At 35.3% G+C, this 20805-nt stretch overlaps 1 protein-coding gene across 2 annotated transcripts in view; it reads right to left on the bottom strand.

Moving 5' to 3' along the window:
- Positions 1 to 235: 235 nt before the first annotated feature.
- The window catches only part of LOC121419443 (midasin-like), a 142468-nt gene continuing 121898 nt past the window's right edge, over positions 236 to 20805 (bottom strand). For both annotated transcript variants that reach the window (XM_041613920.1, XM_041613921.1), the window contains 2 exons: positions 3017 to 3060; positions 236 to 2471 (listed from right to left, as the gene is read on the bottom strand). In XM_041613920.1, the coding sequence (XP_041469854.1) occupies positions 1255 to 2471; positions 3017 to 3060 (1261 nt within the window). In that variant the 3' untranslated portion in view covers positions 236 to 1254. The remainder of the gene's footprint in view (positions 2472 to 3016; positions 3061 to 20805) is intronic.

Raw genomic sequence — 20805 nt, 5'->3', positions numbered from 1 at the left:
CATATTTATTGAGCTACGACACTCGCATATCTAATGAGCTGTGGCCTTTGACCTGCGGACTCCAAATTAGAACTTGGCCTGAATTTTGTTGTCATCGACCTACACACCCATTTTTTTTTTAAACTGTTGAAAATTTCATAAATTATCATGCAGAAACCAACTTGCATATTTAATGAGCTGTGACCTTTGACCTGTGTACTCCGAAATCAAACTTAGCCTGTATTTTGGTGTCATCTACCTACACACCCAATTTTTTTTTTTAATCTGTTGAATATTTCATAAGTTATCATGTGGAAACCAACTCACATATTTATTGAGCTACAACACTCGCATATCTAATGAGCTGTGGCCTTTGACCTGCGGGCTTTGAATTTGAATTTAACCTGTATTTTGGTGTCATCTACCTACACACCAACAATTTTAAAATCCATCAAATATTTTTCAAGTTATTACGCGGAAACCAAGTGGGGGGGACGAATGGACAGGGGCTTAATGCCCCCTCCAGACTTCGTCTGCAGGGGCATAAAAAAGGATGAACATGACCTATCATTTGATCTTTGGACCCCCAGATGACCTTTGAACCAATCATTCTCATAGGGTCACAAGGATGATATGTACCAAGTATGAACATAATTGATGCAAAAATAAAGAAAAGAGAGCTATTTGAACAAAAACTTAAAAGTTTTTCGAATGGACTAATAGACCAACAGGAAAAGTGATTACGAGGTCTCTGCCAAACTTCATTCAGGAACGAAGTAGCATGAAATTATACCAACATAAATTCAAAAAAATGCATATATGTACTCAAAGTTTGTTAGCTCTCCATTGAAATGGTGGACAATCTTTGTCACAATAAGATGATAAATCCCTTCAGCACTCCAGATACTCATTTTGTTCTAGCTGCTATGGCAACATAACTCCCTGCATTCTATATCTTCATTGCTACAATGCTTTATCTTGATGCTATGCCAGGACACACATCTATTTACACACATTGCTTTCCAGGCTAAAAAGTTTTTACATGTAGCTTACTTGCTAAGGGAGTTATGTTAGTTTTGTTTTAAAAGCATTCATGCAAACCATGCAGGTGCCTATGTTTCAATCATATGCAACATCCCGGTAAAAAAGTCATGCTTTAACACATCAAAGTTTCCATTTCATTCTTTCTGGAAGACCAAAAACATGTGGAGTACACAATTTCCTTTTCATTCACAATTTCACATGCACACTACAGACTCATCAGTGAGTCATTGCTTATTCCTCCTTTGTGCCAGAGTCAGTTGTAGGTGAAGACTTGTTACCCTCTGCAGTTTCAGCTTCAGGTGCATCATGGGAATCCGCTACAGCACTCTCGGCTGTCCATTGATCAGATTCATCACCTTCTGCTGATTCACTTTCTGGAGCATCCTTGGTCGGAGTCTCAGTCTCAGATAGAGCAAGAGTTCTTTCTGATGTACCTTCCACGTCTCCAGACCCACTTTCTGCTGCCTGATCAGCCTCTGTATCCTCACACTCATCTTGAGTCGCATCCTGTGAAGGTGCCACAGGGTTGCTCACCTGAATGTTAGAAAGATCATTTAAACTGCTTTTAGCTATGAGCTCACTTTCACTTGTATTCGAGGGTTCACAGTCAAATTGGGGTCCATTGTCTGATTGCTTTGTTTGTCCGTCTGCCTCAGAGCCTGATCCTGCTGTTGGTGGAATGGAAGAGTCAGCTTTACAAGGTTTGCTTTGCTGACATGAATCTGCTTCTGATGGGTGATAATTATATGAAAAGGCTGACTCTTCTTCAGGAGGCTTCCACATGCCATAATCAGCTTCACCGCTATCTGCTCCACATGTTGCCCAGTCTATGTGCGTTGGTGTAGGAAGACTTGTCGTTGACAGACTACCTGGTGAAGTTGGGCTTGAGAACCCAGAGGGCTCTGGTAGATGGCTCAACCTCAGTTCATTCTCTTTCCTAGAAGATGGTTTATCAGTATTAGAACTTGTGCCATTCCACACCTGACCTGTTGAAGCAGGCCACTGGTCTACACCTCCATCAGCCATCTTCCGTGGCCTGGTCTCTGTCAAAACTGGCTGAATATCTTTATTTTCTACAGGGAGCTCATCCTGATCAGAGCTTGTAGGAGTAGGAGGCTCCCACTGTCCTATGGCTACACCTAAGGCCTCACTTGGCTTGTCCGAATCTGTTGATGCCAGCCAGCTCTCTGTTTTACTTTTGGGAGAAATTTCCATTTCCCAGTTATCCACCACAGCTGGGGCTTGCCACTGTCCTATTGGCCCAGACAGCGGATCTACCCTCTTCTCTTCTTTACATTGAGCCTGTGATGTCTGTGATGACTGTGATCCCTGTGGTTGCGAATCCTGTAATCTTTTGTCATTGGGGTTATTGAAGTCACGACCTCTGCCCCTGCCATGACCCCTGCCACGACCCCTATATCCTCTCGGCGGGCCACCTCTATAATAACCTAACGTAAACCAAAAAGGAAAAAAGTTTAGAACATTCTTTTTAAGTAGAAAAACTTTAAGTGCATAAAATTGCTATTAAAAATTACTGCTTTCTTGTAGACAGATAAATGGTTTATATGATAAAAATCATACATCATGGCAGCCAAGCTGTAACATGATGCATTTAAATTTGAGTTGCAAAGCCTTTGCAAAGATTATAAATTGATCACCAAGGGTAACATACTGTAATTCAAATGAATATTAAGGACAAATCATTTACCACTGTTCATTCATTTAAAACCCAGTAAGGACAGAGTCCTTGGGCCTAATTTCATATGAAGTTGCTTTAATATCAAGTCTTGCTGGAATGTCAACTACCAAGACGACAAAGAAATTCTGCTTTTTGATTGACTCTTTCAATGAAAGGTGATATTCAAGCAAGAGTTGCATTCATAGCAACTTTTAATGAAATGGGGTCCTATAAACCAAAAAACATGAAATGGCAATGCTTCTTGTTGAAAAAAAAGACATGGCATGAATAAAAAGAAAGAAATATGGAACTCACCTCTTCCTTGTCGATGACCTCCTCTATGATCATCCCATGAATCCCTGTTATAGAGAGAGACAGAGGGAGAGCCAATGACAAAGAAACACAAAGAGGAACATAGGCAGAAGAGAGAAAGGCAGAGACAGAAATAAAGTAAGAAACAAAGATAAATAGAACAAAGGAAAAGGGAGATGAAGGGTTAACAAACAGAGGAAGGATAGTACAAAAAATAGAGCAGGTAAAGAAAATAGAAAGATAAAAAAATGGAATAAGAGGACAAAGCTAAAGAAAAGATGCAAAAATCACTAAAACAAAATTATGTAGTTTACAAAGTGTAACCAATTTCCCAGTAAAAGAGAAATACATTTTTTTTCATGGAATAAAAAATATACCTGATGAAATACCTCATGACCATTATTTGCTCAGATCCTTCAAAAGCCTATTTTATCTTTCATTTCTTATTTCAACAGATAAAAATTAATTTAAAAATATCATAAGAAAATGAAAAATGATAATTCAGGCCATGTTGAACTGAACAGTCTGAATACTAATACTACATGTACTTCTTCACTAATATAAGGTCTGACTGCAAGCAAGAACCTCTATCTATGTTAAATGAGGCAAATTCTGACCAGATAGCCTGGCTGCACAGCAGACCTATTAGACTAATGAAAATTGTGACCAAATTACCGTTGGCAGACTTGGCAGTTGATGTTTATCAGGCAAGCAGAGAGTGCATCATTAAAAGGGATAGATGAAGCATTCATCACAGGATCATATATTAAAGGGGGAAATTCACTGTTTATGATCAGTGCAAATGAAATACTTTTAAGATTTGTTCACACAATTCTAAACACTATTTTTAATGAAAACTTTAAATTGGATATGAGAGAAGGGGAAAAGACAGGATACATTTATTATCACCTAGCTACAACTATCGCATAAAGTTGTCCCCCATTTTCATGAAAATTCTCAGAGAGCAGAAACAAATATTGAGATAACACATGCTTTTAAAGGTAAAGGTTTTGTAGGTATGAAAGTGATTGATTGAATTGATTAGTTAGTTTGTTGGTTAATTGATAATGTTTGGGAAAATTTGTCAGTTTTTATTATTACTACGTTCTTCTTTATGACAACCAAACAATTGTGTTATTTTAATTCATCCACCAAAAAATAATTAATGTGTTTGGATATTTATTTTTCATACAGTATGTCCTGGGAGAGTTTTCCTCCATGCATATTTTGACACTATATTCTTATGGGTCTTTGTATGCAGGACTATGAGACAATATCCAGAAGTTCGTAAAATATCATTTGCCTGGATGAAGAAAAAACAAATTGTGAAAGATCTTATATCTTATGTGTACTATTAAAGACAAACATGAGCGAGCACTCACCCATACACAGCTAGACTAAACCCCCCTTATGTACCAAACACTGTAAATTTGTTGTTTAAGTTCATATCCCTCTGCCATTAATCATTGACGGTGCACAATATCATTGTGTGAGGTAGTGCATTCCTTTTCATTATCTTTAAAGGGAAGGTTTACAATGACAAAAAATTTGTTGTAAAAATAACTGAAAAATGATTTTAAAAATATTTTATTCAATTCAGTTGAATTCAATTTAAAAGGTTTGAGGAAAATCCAAAGACTAAGACAGTAAGTAAAATATAAAGTTTTTGATTAGTGACATCATATACGGGCAGCTGCCCCCCCCCCCCCATATATCATGGAATATAAAATGCACAAATCTCAATTTTTTAATGGTTCATGATCATATCTTTTCTTTCAGGATCAGGTGTGACATCCCCCACACAAATTTTCAAGCTTGCGGCAAGCGTGCGACTAGCTTGCGCCAGCTTGCGGCATGCTAGTAACTAGCATGCGGCTAGCTTAATAAGCGTGTAATATGCGTGCAGAGTAATAGTTAAGCGATCTTTTAGCGAGCAGGGACTGTTCGCTAGCATGCACTCGCTTATTAAGCGAGTGCCCTGCTAGTCGCATGCTAGTTACTAGCAAGCGGCACGCTTAAATTTCTGTAGGGGATGATTTGTCTGTTGATATTCTGAAGGTACAATGAAAAAAAATATTTTTTTTAGAAAATTACATTTCTTTAATTTTTTTTAATTGTCGATCCATGGAAAGCTGCTCGCAAAGACTTCACAAATAAAAATATTTACCTTCTTACAACTTTTTCAATCTCTCATGGATTTTCCTCCAACTTCACTAATATTTTTAAACTATTTTCCTGCCATGTTTACAATAAAATTTTTATCAGGGTGAATTTCTCCTTAAAATTGCATTTTATACTCCAGGTTATGGCTCAAATGAAAAATTATTTTGAACACGGCCCAAGGTTTAGTTGCTGCGATGTTGAAGCCTGACATAGCAAGCAATAAAGGAATCAATGCATTTTTATTGTAGCCAGCACTGATAACAATTGCCCATTACCTAAAATAACCTAAAGCACTTAAAACTATCTGCCAGATATAAAAAAATATAAGAATGTGTAATTGACTCTGTTAGCCCTCACGAGGTCACCAACAATGGTGTACATTTTATAATTTCAAAATTTCATGTGCATTTTATAAGGCTTGTATCTCCCAATATCTTCTTATCTATGGGTGATAGGATGACAGCTCACAAGAATAGACCAGTTCGTAGTTACTTCACGGACAATTTTGGTCAAATGACCTTTCATTTCTTTCATTATGATAAGCAGATTTCAAAGCAAGATATTATGTAAGCTTGCCTTACATAGCAGGATGAAGAAATTGAATAAACCAGCTGACTAGAATAGCACACCAATGAACTTTGTTGCATTCCTACTTTGAATGCATATCATAGCATGTTGCACAATGTACTTGGCAAACTGTGAAATACCGGTCGCTCGTGGACGCATCATTGTTTTTTGTGGATGTAAATGAAAACTGCAATTCAAAAGAATACATGAATAATCAAGACATCAAAGTTGGTGCTTATCTCATTAGATTTTAAATCACCATGTCACTTCAGTACAAATGACCTACCTCTGATCATGCGTAGAATCATTTGATCATGCACAGAAAGGAACTACGAACTGGCTTATTAGTTCTATATTTTCCCATAACCTTTTCTTGAAAGCAGTGCTTATCAAGAAGAAAAGCCAGTGAATCTGAATGATGTGACGTTACAGTCACACCATAGCCTAATCAAAACCCAAAGACATACACAGGAATACCCAATAAAGACTGTCTTACTATGAACCAATGTGCAAAGGTCTGTGATAGTTTACAATTACATCTTTATATAGCTCGCAGCGCTCCGCCTCGTGCATGAATGACTTTGCCTGTGCTCATTCTCATTTGAATGATTGCATGTAGGCATTGTTGCAATATTGCTCGCACAGTGCTTACAGTGTGCTCACAGCCCTGAAAGCAATATTGCCACTCATTATACATTGCAATTCACGTTCGCGCATTGTTTGTTATGTACGCGAGTCAATTATAAAGAAGATGCAACAGTGCTTCTGCTACCCTAAAATATTTAGGGATGCCCGTTGGTATTGAATCAGAGGGCCTGAAAATCATGTAGAATGCAATATTTTGTACACAAAAAATGCTAAAACTATGGCCTGAAAATAAATTGCCAGAGCCTGAATTCAGGCTTTGCCTGAAAACTAGCATCCCTAAATATTGCTGCACATTTCTGAGATAACCTACATACTTGAAGCACAACAATGAGTACAAAAATGGTATTGTAAAGATGTGACCAAGACATTACATGTTGTTAGGTAGTGATGGACATGCTCGAAGTTTAGGGAAAAGAGAAGTACATCCAATCTGGGAGATAATCAATGAAAATGAGCACTGGGAATGCTTCAGTAACAAGATAAATAAGAAAGCCAGGGAGAGAAGTACAAACTACAAAGAGGATGGAGAGAGAAAGGGGGAGAGAGGAATGTGAGTAAGATTAGATATATAGATAGATCGATCGATAGATAGATAGATAGATAGATAGACAGACAGACAGACAGACAGACAGACAGACAGAGAGAGAGATAGATAATTGAAGGAAAGATGGGAGAACAGAGATAGAAAGATGGAGGAATTTATAAGAGAGAGGAACAAAATGAGAAAGAGAGGGAATGAATGACAGGAGATAGAGAAGGAAAGAATACCATTGGAAACAAACGTAAGTCAGAAATAGAATTGGGTCGTATCCAGTGTCTGAAATTGGAGAAAAGGCAGACGGAAAACTAATAAAAGCTCTTAAAGGCAATCAATCAGATGAATCTTTCCTCTTCATTCTTTAAAGGGGAATGAAACCTTTGGAACAAATAGGCTTGTGTAGAAACAGAAAAATCAAAGAATAAGAATAAAGAAAGTTTGAGAAAAATCGGACAAATAATGAGAAAGTTATGAGCATTTGAATATTGCAATCACTAATGCTATGGAGATCCTCCCATTGGCAATGCGACAAGGATGTGTGATGTCACTGATGAACAACTTTCCCTTTTGTGGACTATAAAATACCCTCAAAATGTCCCTTTTTGCTTTTTCTTATGATGATACAAACTCTTTATCCATTATGTATTCTTAAAAAATATGTATTACATGCCCTCATGTAGAAAGAACACATGATCTATGGATAGATGTGATAAAAGAGGCAATTCAAGTGAAATATATACTAAAGTAATGGGGAGAGTTGTTCATCAGTGACATCATACATCTTTGTCGCATTGCCAATTTGCTATCTCCATAGCAATAGTGATCGCAATATTCAAATGCTCATAACTTTCTCATTATTTGTCCGATTTTTCTCAAACTTTTGTTGATCTGTTTCTTTGATTTTTCTGTTTTCACACAAGCTATCTTGTTCCAATGGTTTCATTCTCCTTTAAATTGGATATAAGGCAACCAATACGCAAGTACCCCAGTATACTTATAGATAATCAAGTGTCAGGGCTGCAAAGAGCTCTTATTTCTTTACTAATAAAGTTTTGAATTAAGTAAATCAATAGCCTACACTTTATAAGACGAATTGCATCCTAATGTTTAGTTGGTTTCAATAAAAACAGAAAAATGTAACACATGGGATCATATTCACATAAGAGGTTTATCTTTTGTCAGGGCTAACACTAGCCCATCCACAAATAAATACTTAGTCTTACAGGGAACTAGGGCTCCCAAATTCCTGGGAATTTTCAGTGGAAACTTTCCATAGGAATAAACAGGAATTTTATGGGAATTTGAGGAATTTTCAGCAATTTTCAAGAAAGGTTGGCAATTTTCAAGAAATGTTGGTCATTTTCAAAACATATAAATTCCTTAGCACTCCTTTTCAGAGAATATGTAGCTGAACGCATTTTCACATTACATGACATAATGTAAAATTTTCGACATCTCTTTACACTTTCCTCTCCCTTTAAAAATTGAAAGGGGGAACAATATCCTCATTCTAGATAAAATGGAACATTTCCTTTCCATTCCATTTAAAATCATGCCCTTACTTGAAAAAAACCTCTATCACTTTTAGGTTAACTTTTGTGCTTGTCATGCATAATTTCCATTGATCAGCCGCACTGCGCTCAAATGTCATTAAGTATGACGTGTTCAACTTGGGAGCAGCGCGTTTTGCATCAGATTCTGAAATCCTCATTCCCAGAAAAGAATATATGATATGTAAGCTTTTCAAAGAAATAAAATTCATCTTAATTAATGTTAAGCTCTATCATGTCTATCATATACAGTTAGACCGCAAAGAATACGCTGAATACAAACACGTACACAAGCAATGTACACAGTAATATCAAGACATTGACCAGTCTTTCAAACCACCTTTATTTTCATTCGGTGTTTTTTTGATACCCTTAATGAGTGCAAGTGCGGACTGTGTCCAAAACTGAAAAAAACTTTTAAACATGTTTTTATTTTTGTTACACATGTGTACAGCAAAATATTTGACTGCCCTCCCCCCCCCCCCCCCATTGTGTCTGCCAGAATTCAGTTAGAAATATTGAACCAATGGTAAGTGGTGCAATAAGGGTTTTCTAGACTCTTTAACTTAGGTGGAGTTCAAGGGGGAGAAAACTGACTATTTGAGTTGTCTTTCATTGACTAGGTGTTATAATAGCAAGCCTTAAAATTATGTTTTGAAATAACAATTATTAATACAAAGTATTAATACAGATTACAAAATAGCCTAGAATTCTTTATCCACTGAGAAACAAAATGGTTTCGAGAGGAAAAGTGCCTGTTTTGCCACTTGATCATTACAATATGTACTGAGTAAGTGTGTAAGGGCAGGTCCAAGCTATTGTCCCCTCTGAAGCCAAAATTAAATCTTTACCTAAATCTAACATATTGCATGTCATTTTAAAGCTTACACTCTTAGTTTTTTACCCTACATTTTTTTCTTCTTAAAACATTAAGTTAATGAATGCCAAGGTCACGATTCCAAGAAATCATTAATTCGCGTGACGTATGGGACATAACATTTTTTTATCTGCAGATAATGCAAATTACATATTTGAAAATGTTTCTGTGGGGACTTGTAGTGCTAAGTTGATCACACATTTGAGGAAAAGGAAAAGTTGAACAATTTCCTTCACACTTTGGAGAGTTCTAATTCATATTGCTATACATCCAAAAATTAAAGTGAATTTACTGAATTAATTTCAAGTTTAAATACATCAGCTAATTAAGCTTTGTGATGTACGGGACAGATGTGTGATGTACGGGACACACCCTACTTTATACATAGGTTTTCTATGTAATATTCGAATTAGGGTTATTTTTCAACTTGGAGCAAAGATAAAGTAAATTGAGATAAATTATGTAATATCAGGGGTTGAATATTGGTAAAAGGCTGATAATAAAGAGATGATTTGTAATAACAAGGGTGCATATATTAGCATGCTTGTTAACATATGATATCAATAAAATCTTTCATAATTATAAGGTAATACAGTTTTTTATGTTTTGTTTAATCATATACTATAATAGAAAAAGATATCAATCATAATAATCAATTTAAGACTTACTATGGTTTACATCCATTTGATTATAAATTTTGATGAAATTTCACCTTCCCCATTTGTTTAACACATGGAATTATTTGCAAGACATCTTTTATAATATTAATAAGGTTATAACTATAAGTGTTTGCTATGGTTTGTTTCAGTGTATGCTATTAAAGAAATGTATCATGATTATCCATGTAAAACTTAACTTACTTTGCTTTAAATATAAATTTTGATGAAATTTCACTTTCCCCATTTGTTTTACACATTGAGAAATGTCCCGTATGTCACAGCAAGGATGTTAATATTTGTAGCTATTACATAATAACAATAAGTTCTATCATTTCATTCATGGCTAATGAAACTTGATAAGATAGAAGATGAAAACATGATAATGAGAGATTTCCAGCTTATTCCAATTCACAGTTTTAAAGACAAACTTTTTTTTCCAACAAATTAGCTTTTGTCTGGTCCCATACATCACAGTGCATATTTATTAAAATATTACATTGTCAATGGAATTGTAGATCACTAATTTTTTTACTGAATAAAGAGGGCACAACTGGCCTTCCAAAATCCATAAAAGATTCTCTGTTGTGCATTTATTTTTTGTTTATTTTCATTTTTTTCATGTTCAATTGGATGTTCAAAGCGAATTCAGGAAACCCTCTCATTATTAAACTTGGAGCATTTTCGAGGTCAACTCAAAAAACCAAACAAAAAATCAGCCGATAATTGCACTTTTCCATTGAAAAGCAGGTAGCCGATTCAATAATGTTCAATGTTTTAGGGTAGCAGTTACACTTATTACACATGTATGTAAAATAGTTCAAAATCAGTTTGTCAACAAATCAAACAACCTGTGAGCTGGAATCCCAATATAGCAAGTGGCAGTAGTTCGCATTCATGGCTCTAATAAACTTAAAATAAAAGATGCATTGAGGTGCTGGGAAATAATTCTATAAATACTAATGATATTGCATATTTGTATAGGCGATCAAGGCAGTTTAATAGTCAATACAAAATCTTTTTTCACTAATATCCGAATGTCCCTAAAAATCAACTTTTTTCTGAATGATTCTCAGCCCTTTAGATGTAGGATGTTGTGAAATAATAAAGGGCAAGTCCAAGAATTCGCGCGCGTTACGTATGGGACATTTCAGAGGCTTTAATGACCTGAAAAATAGTGTTAAATGACTTTGATTAGATTGAATACCCTCATGATGTTAGACATCTAGGAGAAGAATAATCATGCAAAAAATGGTGACATATGACCTCGACCTTGACCTTTTAGAGAGAAAAGATGTGCCATTACGTATGGGACACAGAAAAAAGACAATTTTTCAAACATTTTTTTCAAGTTGAGAATTCTCTGAAAGTATTTCATTTGACAACTTGTAACTTAGTGTGATAGAAGTCACAATACTATAGTATATCTAAGGCAAGTTTCATGTCATATGCCAAATACTTCTAATTACAGACTCTAATTAAACAAATTAATGACATGTTACGTATGGGACAGTTACGTATGGGACATTTTGTCCCCATAGAGAACGTACACAATTTTCCCTATAATTCAAATAATTGAAATAATTTAAAATATAGAAATAACAAAAGAGTGTCATTCTTTTACAATGTTCTATTGAGACATATTTGAAATGACTGAAAAGGAAATTGGTCATTTCAACATTTTTTTTTCTTGCTTTTCATGGTTTCATGAATTTCTTATGTATTTCTATTGTTTTTTATTTTTTTCAATTTTTTTGCTTCAATAGTTTTCATTAATCAGTATTCATAACAAATTAGTCTTTAAAAACCAAAGAAAAGGTAAATAATCACTTTTTAGAGCACTCTTGAGAATTGTTTTTCTCCATTCACTTTGTACACAAATCTCCCAATTGACATTGTGTGTAAATGTCCCATACGTAACATGTTGTCCCATACGTAACAATTTTTTAATTAACTCTTAATTAAAAAGAAAAATCTATTTTTGAAACTTTTTGTGGTATAACATTTTCATACTTAATAAATTAGAACTTCCCAGAGATGCAACAATTCAAGTATTGTATTATGAGAAATAACTTAAAAAAACATCCTCAAAATGTTACGTATGGGACATTCCATCCTTGGACAAGACCTAATTTGCATAATTAATTAGATGATACCACTTTTTTTCCCTCAAAAGTAATAAGATGTTAGGGGGTCCATGTCCCACCTATGACTAAATCTCAGAAGTTTTGTTTTTATTTTCTATGAGTTTTTATAATTGTCCCATATGTAACGCCCATTTTAACAATTATGCAAATTAGATGCCCCAAATTAGCATAAATATACATATTATCAACTTTTTCTTAATGAAATTTGAAAATTCAACACTTGGGCTTTCTTACCCCACCAAAGATAACTTCTTAAATTAAAGATGAAATTTTGCCTTCTGGGGTGACCATTTCTTGGACTTACCCTAAAACTTTTCCTTGTTCAATGTTATGTTTTCTTGTATGATTCATAAATAGTGTGAACATGTCATCTGAGTTTCTAGTCTGCTAGTTCCAGGGCTAAACTCCCTCACAGACAAATCTTGAACAGAATAGTAGGAACACTTCATTTGAGTTTCCAGACTGCTGGTTCCTGGGCTAAGAAACTCCCTCAAAGACGATTCTTAATCAGAATAGTATGAACACTTCATGTGAGTTTCCAGCCTGCTGGTTCCTGGGCTAAGAAACTCCCTCAGAGACCATTCTTAAACAGAAAAGTATGAACACTTCACTTGAGTTTCCAGCCTGCTGGTTACGGGGCTCAGAAACTCCATCAGAGACGATTCTTAAACAGCACAGTATGAACACTTCATTTGAGTTTCCAGCCTGCTGGTTCCTGGGCTACGAAACTCCCTCAAAGACGATTCTTAATCAGAATAGTATGAACACTTCATTTGAGTTTCCAGCCTGCTGGTTCCTGGGCTAAGAAACTCCATCAGAGACGATTCTTAAACAGAAAAGTATGAACACTTCACTTGAGTTTCCAGCCTGCTGGTTACGGGGCTCAGAAACTTCATCAGAGCTGATTCTTAAACAGAAAAGTATGAACACTTCATTTGAATTTCCAGCCTGCTGGTTCTGGGCTAATAAACTCCCTCAGAGATGATTCTCAAACAGAACAGTATGAACACTTCATTTGAGTTTCCAGCCTGCTGGTTCCGGGGCTAAAAAAGTCATCAGAGATGACATGTAGTCATGGCTCACTGATCAAGACATGCATCAAGATATCGGCAGATGATGCATGTTCAATTTAAGGACACTATAATCCTATTCCACATTCGTTTACATCATAATACTTTGGATTAAATTATGATAGATACAGCAGTGTCGTAGCTTAGACTGGTAATGCACTTGTAACGTGTACACTATTTAATGGCAAAGCTCTATCAGTATCAAATTTTGAAAGACAATTTAGTGTTGGACAACAAAATCAAACCATGTAAAGACTTTATGAGTATAAGGCCATGCGTTTTGAATTGGGCAGGTAAATGGAGTTGTGACAGCTGCGCAACAATTTTGGGTATATTACTTTAATTTTCTCTGCTGATATACAAGATGCAGCACACTGATGGACTACATCCATCATCTATCATGTTATTGTTGCCTTTTCTTGATAATTCATAATAATGATAGGTAGTTTAGATTAATTGTAACTAACTAATAATTTAATAAGAGTAATTAAGCTTTATTATCAATTGATTTTTACTAATCAATCTTATACCTGGCTGTATGATCGCGCAAGCAAAGTGTCCTTTCCTAATAAGTAACAGGTATTACATGTAAACACTTCAGTTATGGTAACTTACATGTAATTTACAAGAAGATGTTTTATATGAAGTATTCAGAAAGGATTCATTAATCACTATATAAAAGGAGAAAGGACAAAGCGATCTTTAACAGGTCTTTGTGAATTTGATGAAAATACTTTCATTTACACATTAATATTAAATCTGATGAAACAATTGTGCTTCAAATTGTAGGGTTAGTATTTAGAGACTTCATTCAGCAATGAGATGCTCATAACATAGAAGTCCCCAACAGATCCATCTTTTCTTGTCTTAGCTTTGAAATTACCAAGATATATGTTGGTGTAACTATTCTTTATGGAATTACAATACAGCATTTGAACTACCACAGAGATTCAAGAGGTGGCTTGCTATAAAAAACATGGAAGGGGCTACATGTATTACCTCAAACAAACTTACGAAATAGATCTTCGCAGGAAAGATTACTTTTACGTTCACGAAAAATAGGGTCATGAAGACATAATTGCCTTTATGACTTTCATCTAACCTGGACTATTCACTCTGCACAGCATGGAGATCACACCCTTAATAACCATTTATGTTAGTCTACTTGATAGATGATAACACAAAATTATTGTTGTTTTGGTTGATTACATGTACATCGATGTCCTGACACAATCATTTTGATCACAGCTAGATTCAGATGGGTCATGTTAAATATGGTACTAGTTTGGTGCCAGATGAATGAGATGATGCATTTGTTATGTTTTAAAAATTTATCTTTTATGAATTAATGTGTTGATAGTTGGCTTTAATTTGTATGGTTTTCAGTGTTTTTAAATGCATATTGGTACAAAATGATACATTCTCAGATCATATCTAAAAATACTCTACCGTGCAAACTATGTCTAATGATGCTTGCGCAAAATAATTATAATTACCTTAGACCCTATACTGTTTATTATAAAAAGTACTGAATGAGAGGAATTTAAAAAATGCACTTTTCAAGTTATTGGGTACTTCAAAAATACTTTATCCTTGGGACAAAGTTTGGTATTTTGGCCAAGATTATTTGGTATTGTTCCATAACTTCTAAAGCACACACTCTATGCCATTTTTTAAAGTGCATTTTTGGAATCCTCAGTTAATTTCCTATCAGAAAATGTATGTATGGGTAAAGAATATCACAGTTACAGAGGTTCAAATGAAAAAGGATGCAATTTCCATGTCACAAACATGTCACACAAAACTGGCCCAACTCAAAACACATGGCCATAAATGAATTGTACTCTTTTCCTAATAGCAAATATTCTATGCTTTTCCATCATATATATTTCAATGGCTGTAATGACATTTCAAAAATTTTCACACTTTAATGTAATGAAAAGAATCTTAGAATTAGGAATCATAGCATATTCACTCCAGCTGTGCAAAATGAAATAATAAACTGACAGCCCTAATTCTTACATGACAAAAGGACACAAAAATTTATGTAAATAGAATAGGCCTATATCATGTAATACTAATTTGTAATACTAATTTTCCATTTTTTTTCTCTTCATGTTTATTTCATGAGAAAAAATAGTGGTGCCGGTAGTGGGGCGACATTAAATATATTATGTTACTAGCTGCACCAGGAAAACATCCAAACTGGGCTACAGCAGGACAAAGCAAAAATACAGCAACAAATAAACTGATCTTTTTTATTCCCATATTCCTGCAAGTTGTATATATATCTGTATTTTGAATCTGCAAATAGATTGAGCATGAGATGGTATTTTCAACAATATTGACATTGTTACATGGTACAAACAACATCAGCAGAAATCCTGGCAGCCCATGACAGATGATGGGCTGTTCCAACTGAATAATCACAGTAAGAAGCCATCAAGGTGAAACAGATTCCCAATGGGGTATGTATACATTAGGTCAATTAGTACACAAACGATGGCAAGAGTGTCCAAGGCTGTTGAATCATATTGAAAGTTAATGTTATATGCTATATACATGTAACTATAACTTTTATCTATTTTATTATTTGATAGATCAGTAATACAGAAGATAAAACTACATAATCCCCTTGCATTTTTATGTAAAATTATTTGCTAGCGCATGATGAATTCGACGTTAGGTGCCTGAGCCATGAAAATATAAATATTTGATATTGATATTTTGTGTTTTGTAGATGTAACATATCCTTTTTTTTAAGTCATTTCCACTCAATCTGCATTTGCTACAGATAATTTCTATTTTCTACCACCTCTTGCTTAGCACTGCTGTTTGTTGTATCCCAATTTAACAATCACAAAATCTTGTAACATAGTGTGCTATGCAGCCAATTGTTCACTCTTTGAAACAGATGTGTTCCTCTTGAATCTTTGACAATATCTTTAATTTTATTTTTATAAAAATTCACTTTAGGCGGTTTCAAACCGCCTCGATCACAAGAATCCCCGTTAAATTACGAGAACTTTTTAAGGCTAAAAAATACCCGTTAATTATTCCTGCATTCACACCGCCCCGAAACACATCCTTCGGGATAAGTTCCCGAAGTTACGAGCATGCGCAGTGTGGTCTGATAAGCAGGCAAGGCGGGAGATTCAAAATCTCTAGCCCAGCAGCCACCCACGCCGCCGCGCCCAACGACACGCTGGGATAAAAGTTCCCGTAATTTGCTTTCACATCGCCAAAATACCTGCGACCTTGGAAAAATCCCCACGAAAGTTCTCGTAATTTCGCCAAGTACCCACTATTTAGTGGGTATTTTCTTTCGGGGAGATTACGCGTAGTTTGCTTTCACATTACCAAAATACCTGGTATTTTCTGATCGGGGTAAATTTCCCGATCAGAGAATACCTGGAACTGGCGAACTTCGAGGCGGTCTGAAACCACCTTATGTCATGTGAGAAATGAAAACTATTCAAGTGGAATGCCTCAGGCAGTCTCCCCTACATCAGTTGATCACGCGATTCAATATAGCAGCAGTGCTGACTTTGAAAACTACTATAACATAATTATTCACAAAAAACACCATTCATATATTTGATGCAATACTACGTTGACATTCGACCTTGATCATGTGACCTAAAACATGTCAGTGATACTTGATTACCTCTATATCCATATTTTCTACACTACATCTATAAACTTTGAAAGGTCATGTGACCTGAAACTCACACAAAATGTTCAGTGATACTTGGTTACTCTTATGTCCAAGTTTCATGAATTATTATTATTATTATTACTTATCATTTGTACTGCGCTTTTCCCATTGGGCCCAAAGTGCTTACAATGAATAAGATGTAATATTTTAAAAACTACAAAGTATGAAAAAGATGAGTTTTTAATGACTTTTTGAAGATTGCTAATGATGGAGACTGTCTAATTATTAGTGGCAGGTTGTTCCAGGATTTTGAAGCCGACACCGTAAAAGTTCTGTCACCAGCTAATGTACGAGTTAATGAATATGTGAGGCGAAGGTGATCACTGGCCGATCTAAGAGCTCTAGTTGGTGAATACAGATTCAAGAAGTTACTTAAATACTGTGGAGCCTGTTTATTTAGTGTTTTGTAGACAATCAAGAGTAATTTGAAAGTAATTCTCTGTTTAAAAGGAAGCCAGTGAAGAGAATTAAAGAGTGGTTGGGAAGGATGATCCCGGGAGACCTGTAAAATTAATCGTGCTGCCCAATTTTGTAGTCGTTGAACACGGACTAATTGATTAGAGGGAATAGTAGAAAGGAGCCCATTGCAATAATCAATACGAGACAGAACCAATGAACGAACAGCATTGTGACAGGCAGACTGGTCAATAAACCTTCTGATTCTAGAAATGTTCCTTAAATAAAAAGTGACTGTGCTACAGATATGAGAGATATGGTACGACATTGACATGCGGGAATCAAATATGACACCAAGGTTTCATATTTTTTCTGATGGTCTAATGAGTGTACCATCAACATCAAGTTGAACATTTGGAAGATTGCGCAAGTTATAAGTAGAAGCTGCAACAAAAAATTCAGTTTTATTATGAATCAGATCCATAAACTTTCAAAGTTATGATGGTAATTCAACAGATAACCCCCGATTCGGCCAAAGTTCATTGACACTAAATGACCTTTGACCTTGATCATGTCACCTGAAACTCGCACAGGATGTTCAGTGATACTTGATTACTCTTATGTACAAGTTCCATGAATCAGATCCATAAACATTCAAAGTTATGATGGGAATTCAACAGATACCCCCATTCGGCCAAAGTTCATTGACCCTAAATGACCTTTGACCTTGGTCATGTGACGTGAAACTCATGCAAGATGTTCAGTGATACTTGATTAACCTTATGTCCAAGTTTCATGAACTAGGTCCACACATATTTTCTAAGTTATGATGACATTTCAAAAACTTAACCTCAGGTTAAGATTTTGATGTTGATTTCTCCAACATGGTCTAAGTTCATTGACCCTAAATTAGTTCTGCAAGTCAGGCGGCATGTTCGGGTTCGGTTCGGTTCGGCAGGGTTCGGCAATTTTTTCCGAACTTTGGTTCGGTTCGGGGTTCGGCAATGCCAAATTAAATTCAACATGTAAAAAATAAAGATCGCCGACCCACAAACAAGTGATCTCCAAGATGATCTGTCATATATTTATAATAAATTTTGTTTCTAAAAAGAATAGTTATGAAAATTTTTGAACTTTCTTTTGTTTTAATTTTTAAAACAAAAATAAGTCATTTCTACTTTCTTTTTTTAAATGAAAATTAAAAAAAAAAAAAAATATTGATAATGAGAGAATCAGGACAGAAACAGAATTACAAGGATCAGAATATTTTTTTCATGATTATTTCATGTAGCTATGATCATGATCGATTACGATTAGGCTTGGGAGTAAACATCAATTGATCGAATGGTTCGATTGGCATGCCGCCAATCACCAATCGATTAGAAAAATTTACACTAATCGAATGTTCGGTAGATCCTGATTATGACATTGGGATAACTCGAATACGCAAGTAATAATAACAAAAACAAGAAAACAACTATGACAACGGTTTTTGAATACTTCATACAGGTTTAAAAATTATGTTACCGAGGTAATTTTTCAAAAATTATCAATGATTGTATCACATTCACAGTTACACACCAGCATGAAAGCGCTCCGAAAATTTTAATCCCACCCGACCTTGCCGTCGATACACAAAATAAGTCATTGTCTGCGTGCACAAAACAGTAAGTAAACACACAACCAGCTCACTTGAGCTGATTGGACCTTCGGATAGCCAATGAAACTTTGGGAAACAAAGAAGGCACGTGGTTCCCTTATCAGGAAAGGTCATGACTTCAGAAATGAATTGACCCCTCCCCCATCTGTGTGTGTGTGTGTGTTTGTGTGAGAGAGAGAGAGAGAGAAAGATAGGGTGGGAGCCGGAGAATTCCTTTCATGTTTCAAAACAATGCAACCTTTTTTATATCCCCCTCACACAATGAAAATGACCGTCTTCACCAGTACTTTCTCGACTAGTCTCCAAAAATAGACCCAGTTATACATGTAGGTTCAAATGATAAAAAAATCGTAATTTTGAAAGGTATTTCAAATGAAATATTTTGCAAAATATTTTTTTTGAAATACATGTGTAGCATCGTGGGCAGTGCCACAAGTGGGGGCGGAGACATGGTGTGGGCAAGGGATGAAATTTTTCAAGGGAAATGCTCCACCTGGGGTCAATCTCAAAGAATACTTCATGAATGAGTCGTTTACGTCTTTGGGCTTTGGACTCAGCTGATCTGGGCTGATTCATTCATATGCAGGGGTGTGGCACTTGGAGGGATGCATGCATGATACCAGAGTAACAGCATTGATTTAGGAAAGATTTTCATTGGAACAATATACTGAAAGATTTAATCTCATTTCATGTAGTTTCTTTTGATATAAAAATCATGGAAAAGGGGGAAAAGGGCCTACTTTCATTTATGCTAAACATGTGACTTTGATGGAGATTTCTTCATGGGGGGGGTCTCCATAAATTAGGTCACCTATTGTGACTTAAAAGACGTGATTCCCAACGAACAATCGAATCATTCGATTATTTTTTTTCAGGAAATAATCGAATGGTGAAAATAACAATCGTCCCAGGCCTAATTACGATGTTATTGCCAACGCAGCTTCTCAAATTGGAAAGTGTTGATCGGGAATGTCGAAACAGTAGACAAACAACCTCCACTCAACTGTTATTATACCGGTAAAATTCACATTCCAAAGAATATGAGTGTTTCAGAAAGTCCCTATTTTCTGAAAAGTGGTGAAATCTGGTCAATGAATTACTTTAAAAAGATAAAATATCAGTCCATTCTTGGTCCAGAAAGATCGACGCTACGTGACTTCAAACATATTTCCAACACGAAAATGAGTACATAGGACTGTACACTGTATTTTAGTGTTGTGAAATCACTCGGCGTTGATCATCAGAACTAAGACGGAACTGATAATTTATCATTTCATTTTCAGTAATTGACCAGATTAAACCACTTTTAAGAAAATATTGACAATGGAAAAACGTTTCAAGTTCGGAATACGAATTTTACCTGTATAACAGCAACCGAGAGCAGGTTTTTTGGACTTCCTGTTTCAACTTTCCTTATCAACCATTTCCGGAACATCGATCAGGGAACATGCGTTGATTTGGTTTGAATTTTTATATTTTCTGTTTATTCACCCTCATATTCCTTCATCTCTTATTTATTTATCTTTTATATTAATATGGAAATTTCAGAAGGTGGAATACATATACTTTACCATTACTTTGTCAGTCACAAGGAATTAATTTGTCTTGTCTTTTTCTTTTTTTAAATACAAAACAATTAAATGTATGTCCGATTACAGCAATACGTAATTCAACTACACTTTTTAACTGAGTTAAGCTTAAAATGTCCCAACATTTTATAAGGAAAAAAATATATTCATGTTTATAAAAAAAAAATTGAAAATGATAAAAAATTTAATCAAACACGAGACCGAAACAGAAAC

Source organism: Lytechinus variegatus, chromosome 7 (assembly GCF_018143015.1).
Source record: "Lytechinus variegatus isolate NC3 chromosome 7, Lvar_3.0, whole genome shotgun sequence".
NCBI classification, from domain to species: domain Eukaryota; kingdom Metazoa; phylum Echinodermata; class Echinoidea; order Temnopleuroida; family Toxopneustidae; genus Lytechinus; species Lytechinus variegatus.
The sequence above is the reverse complement of the archived record's forward strand: the minus strand, read 5'-3'. Positions and strand labels throughout refer to the sequence as shown.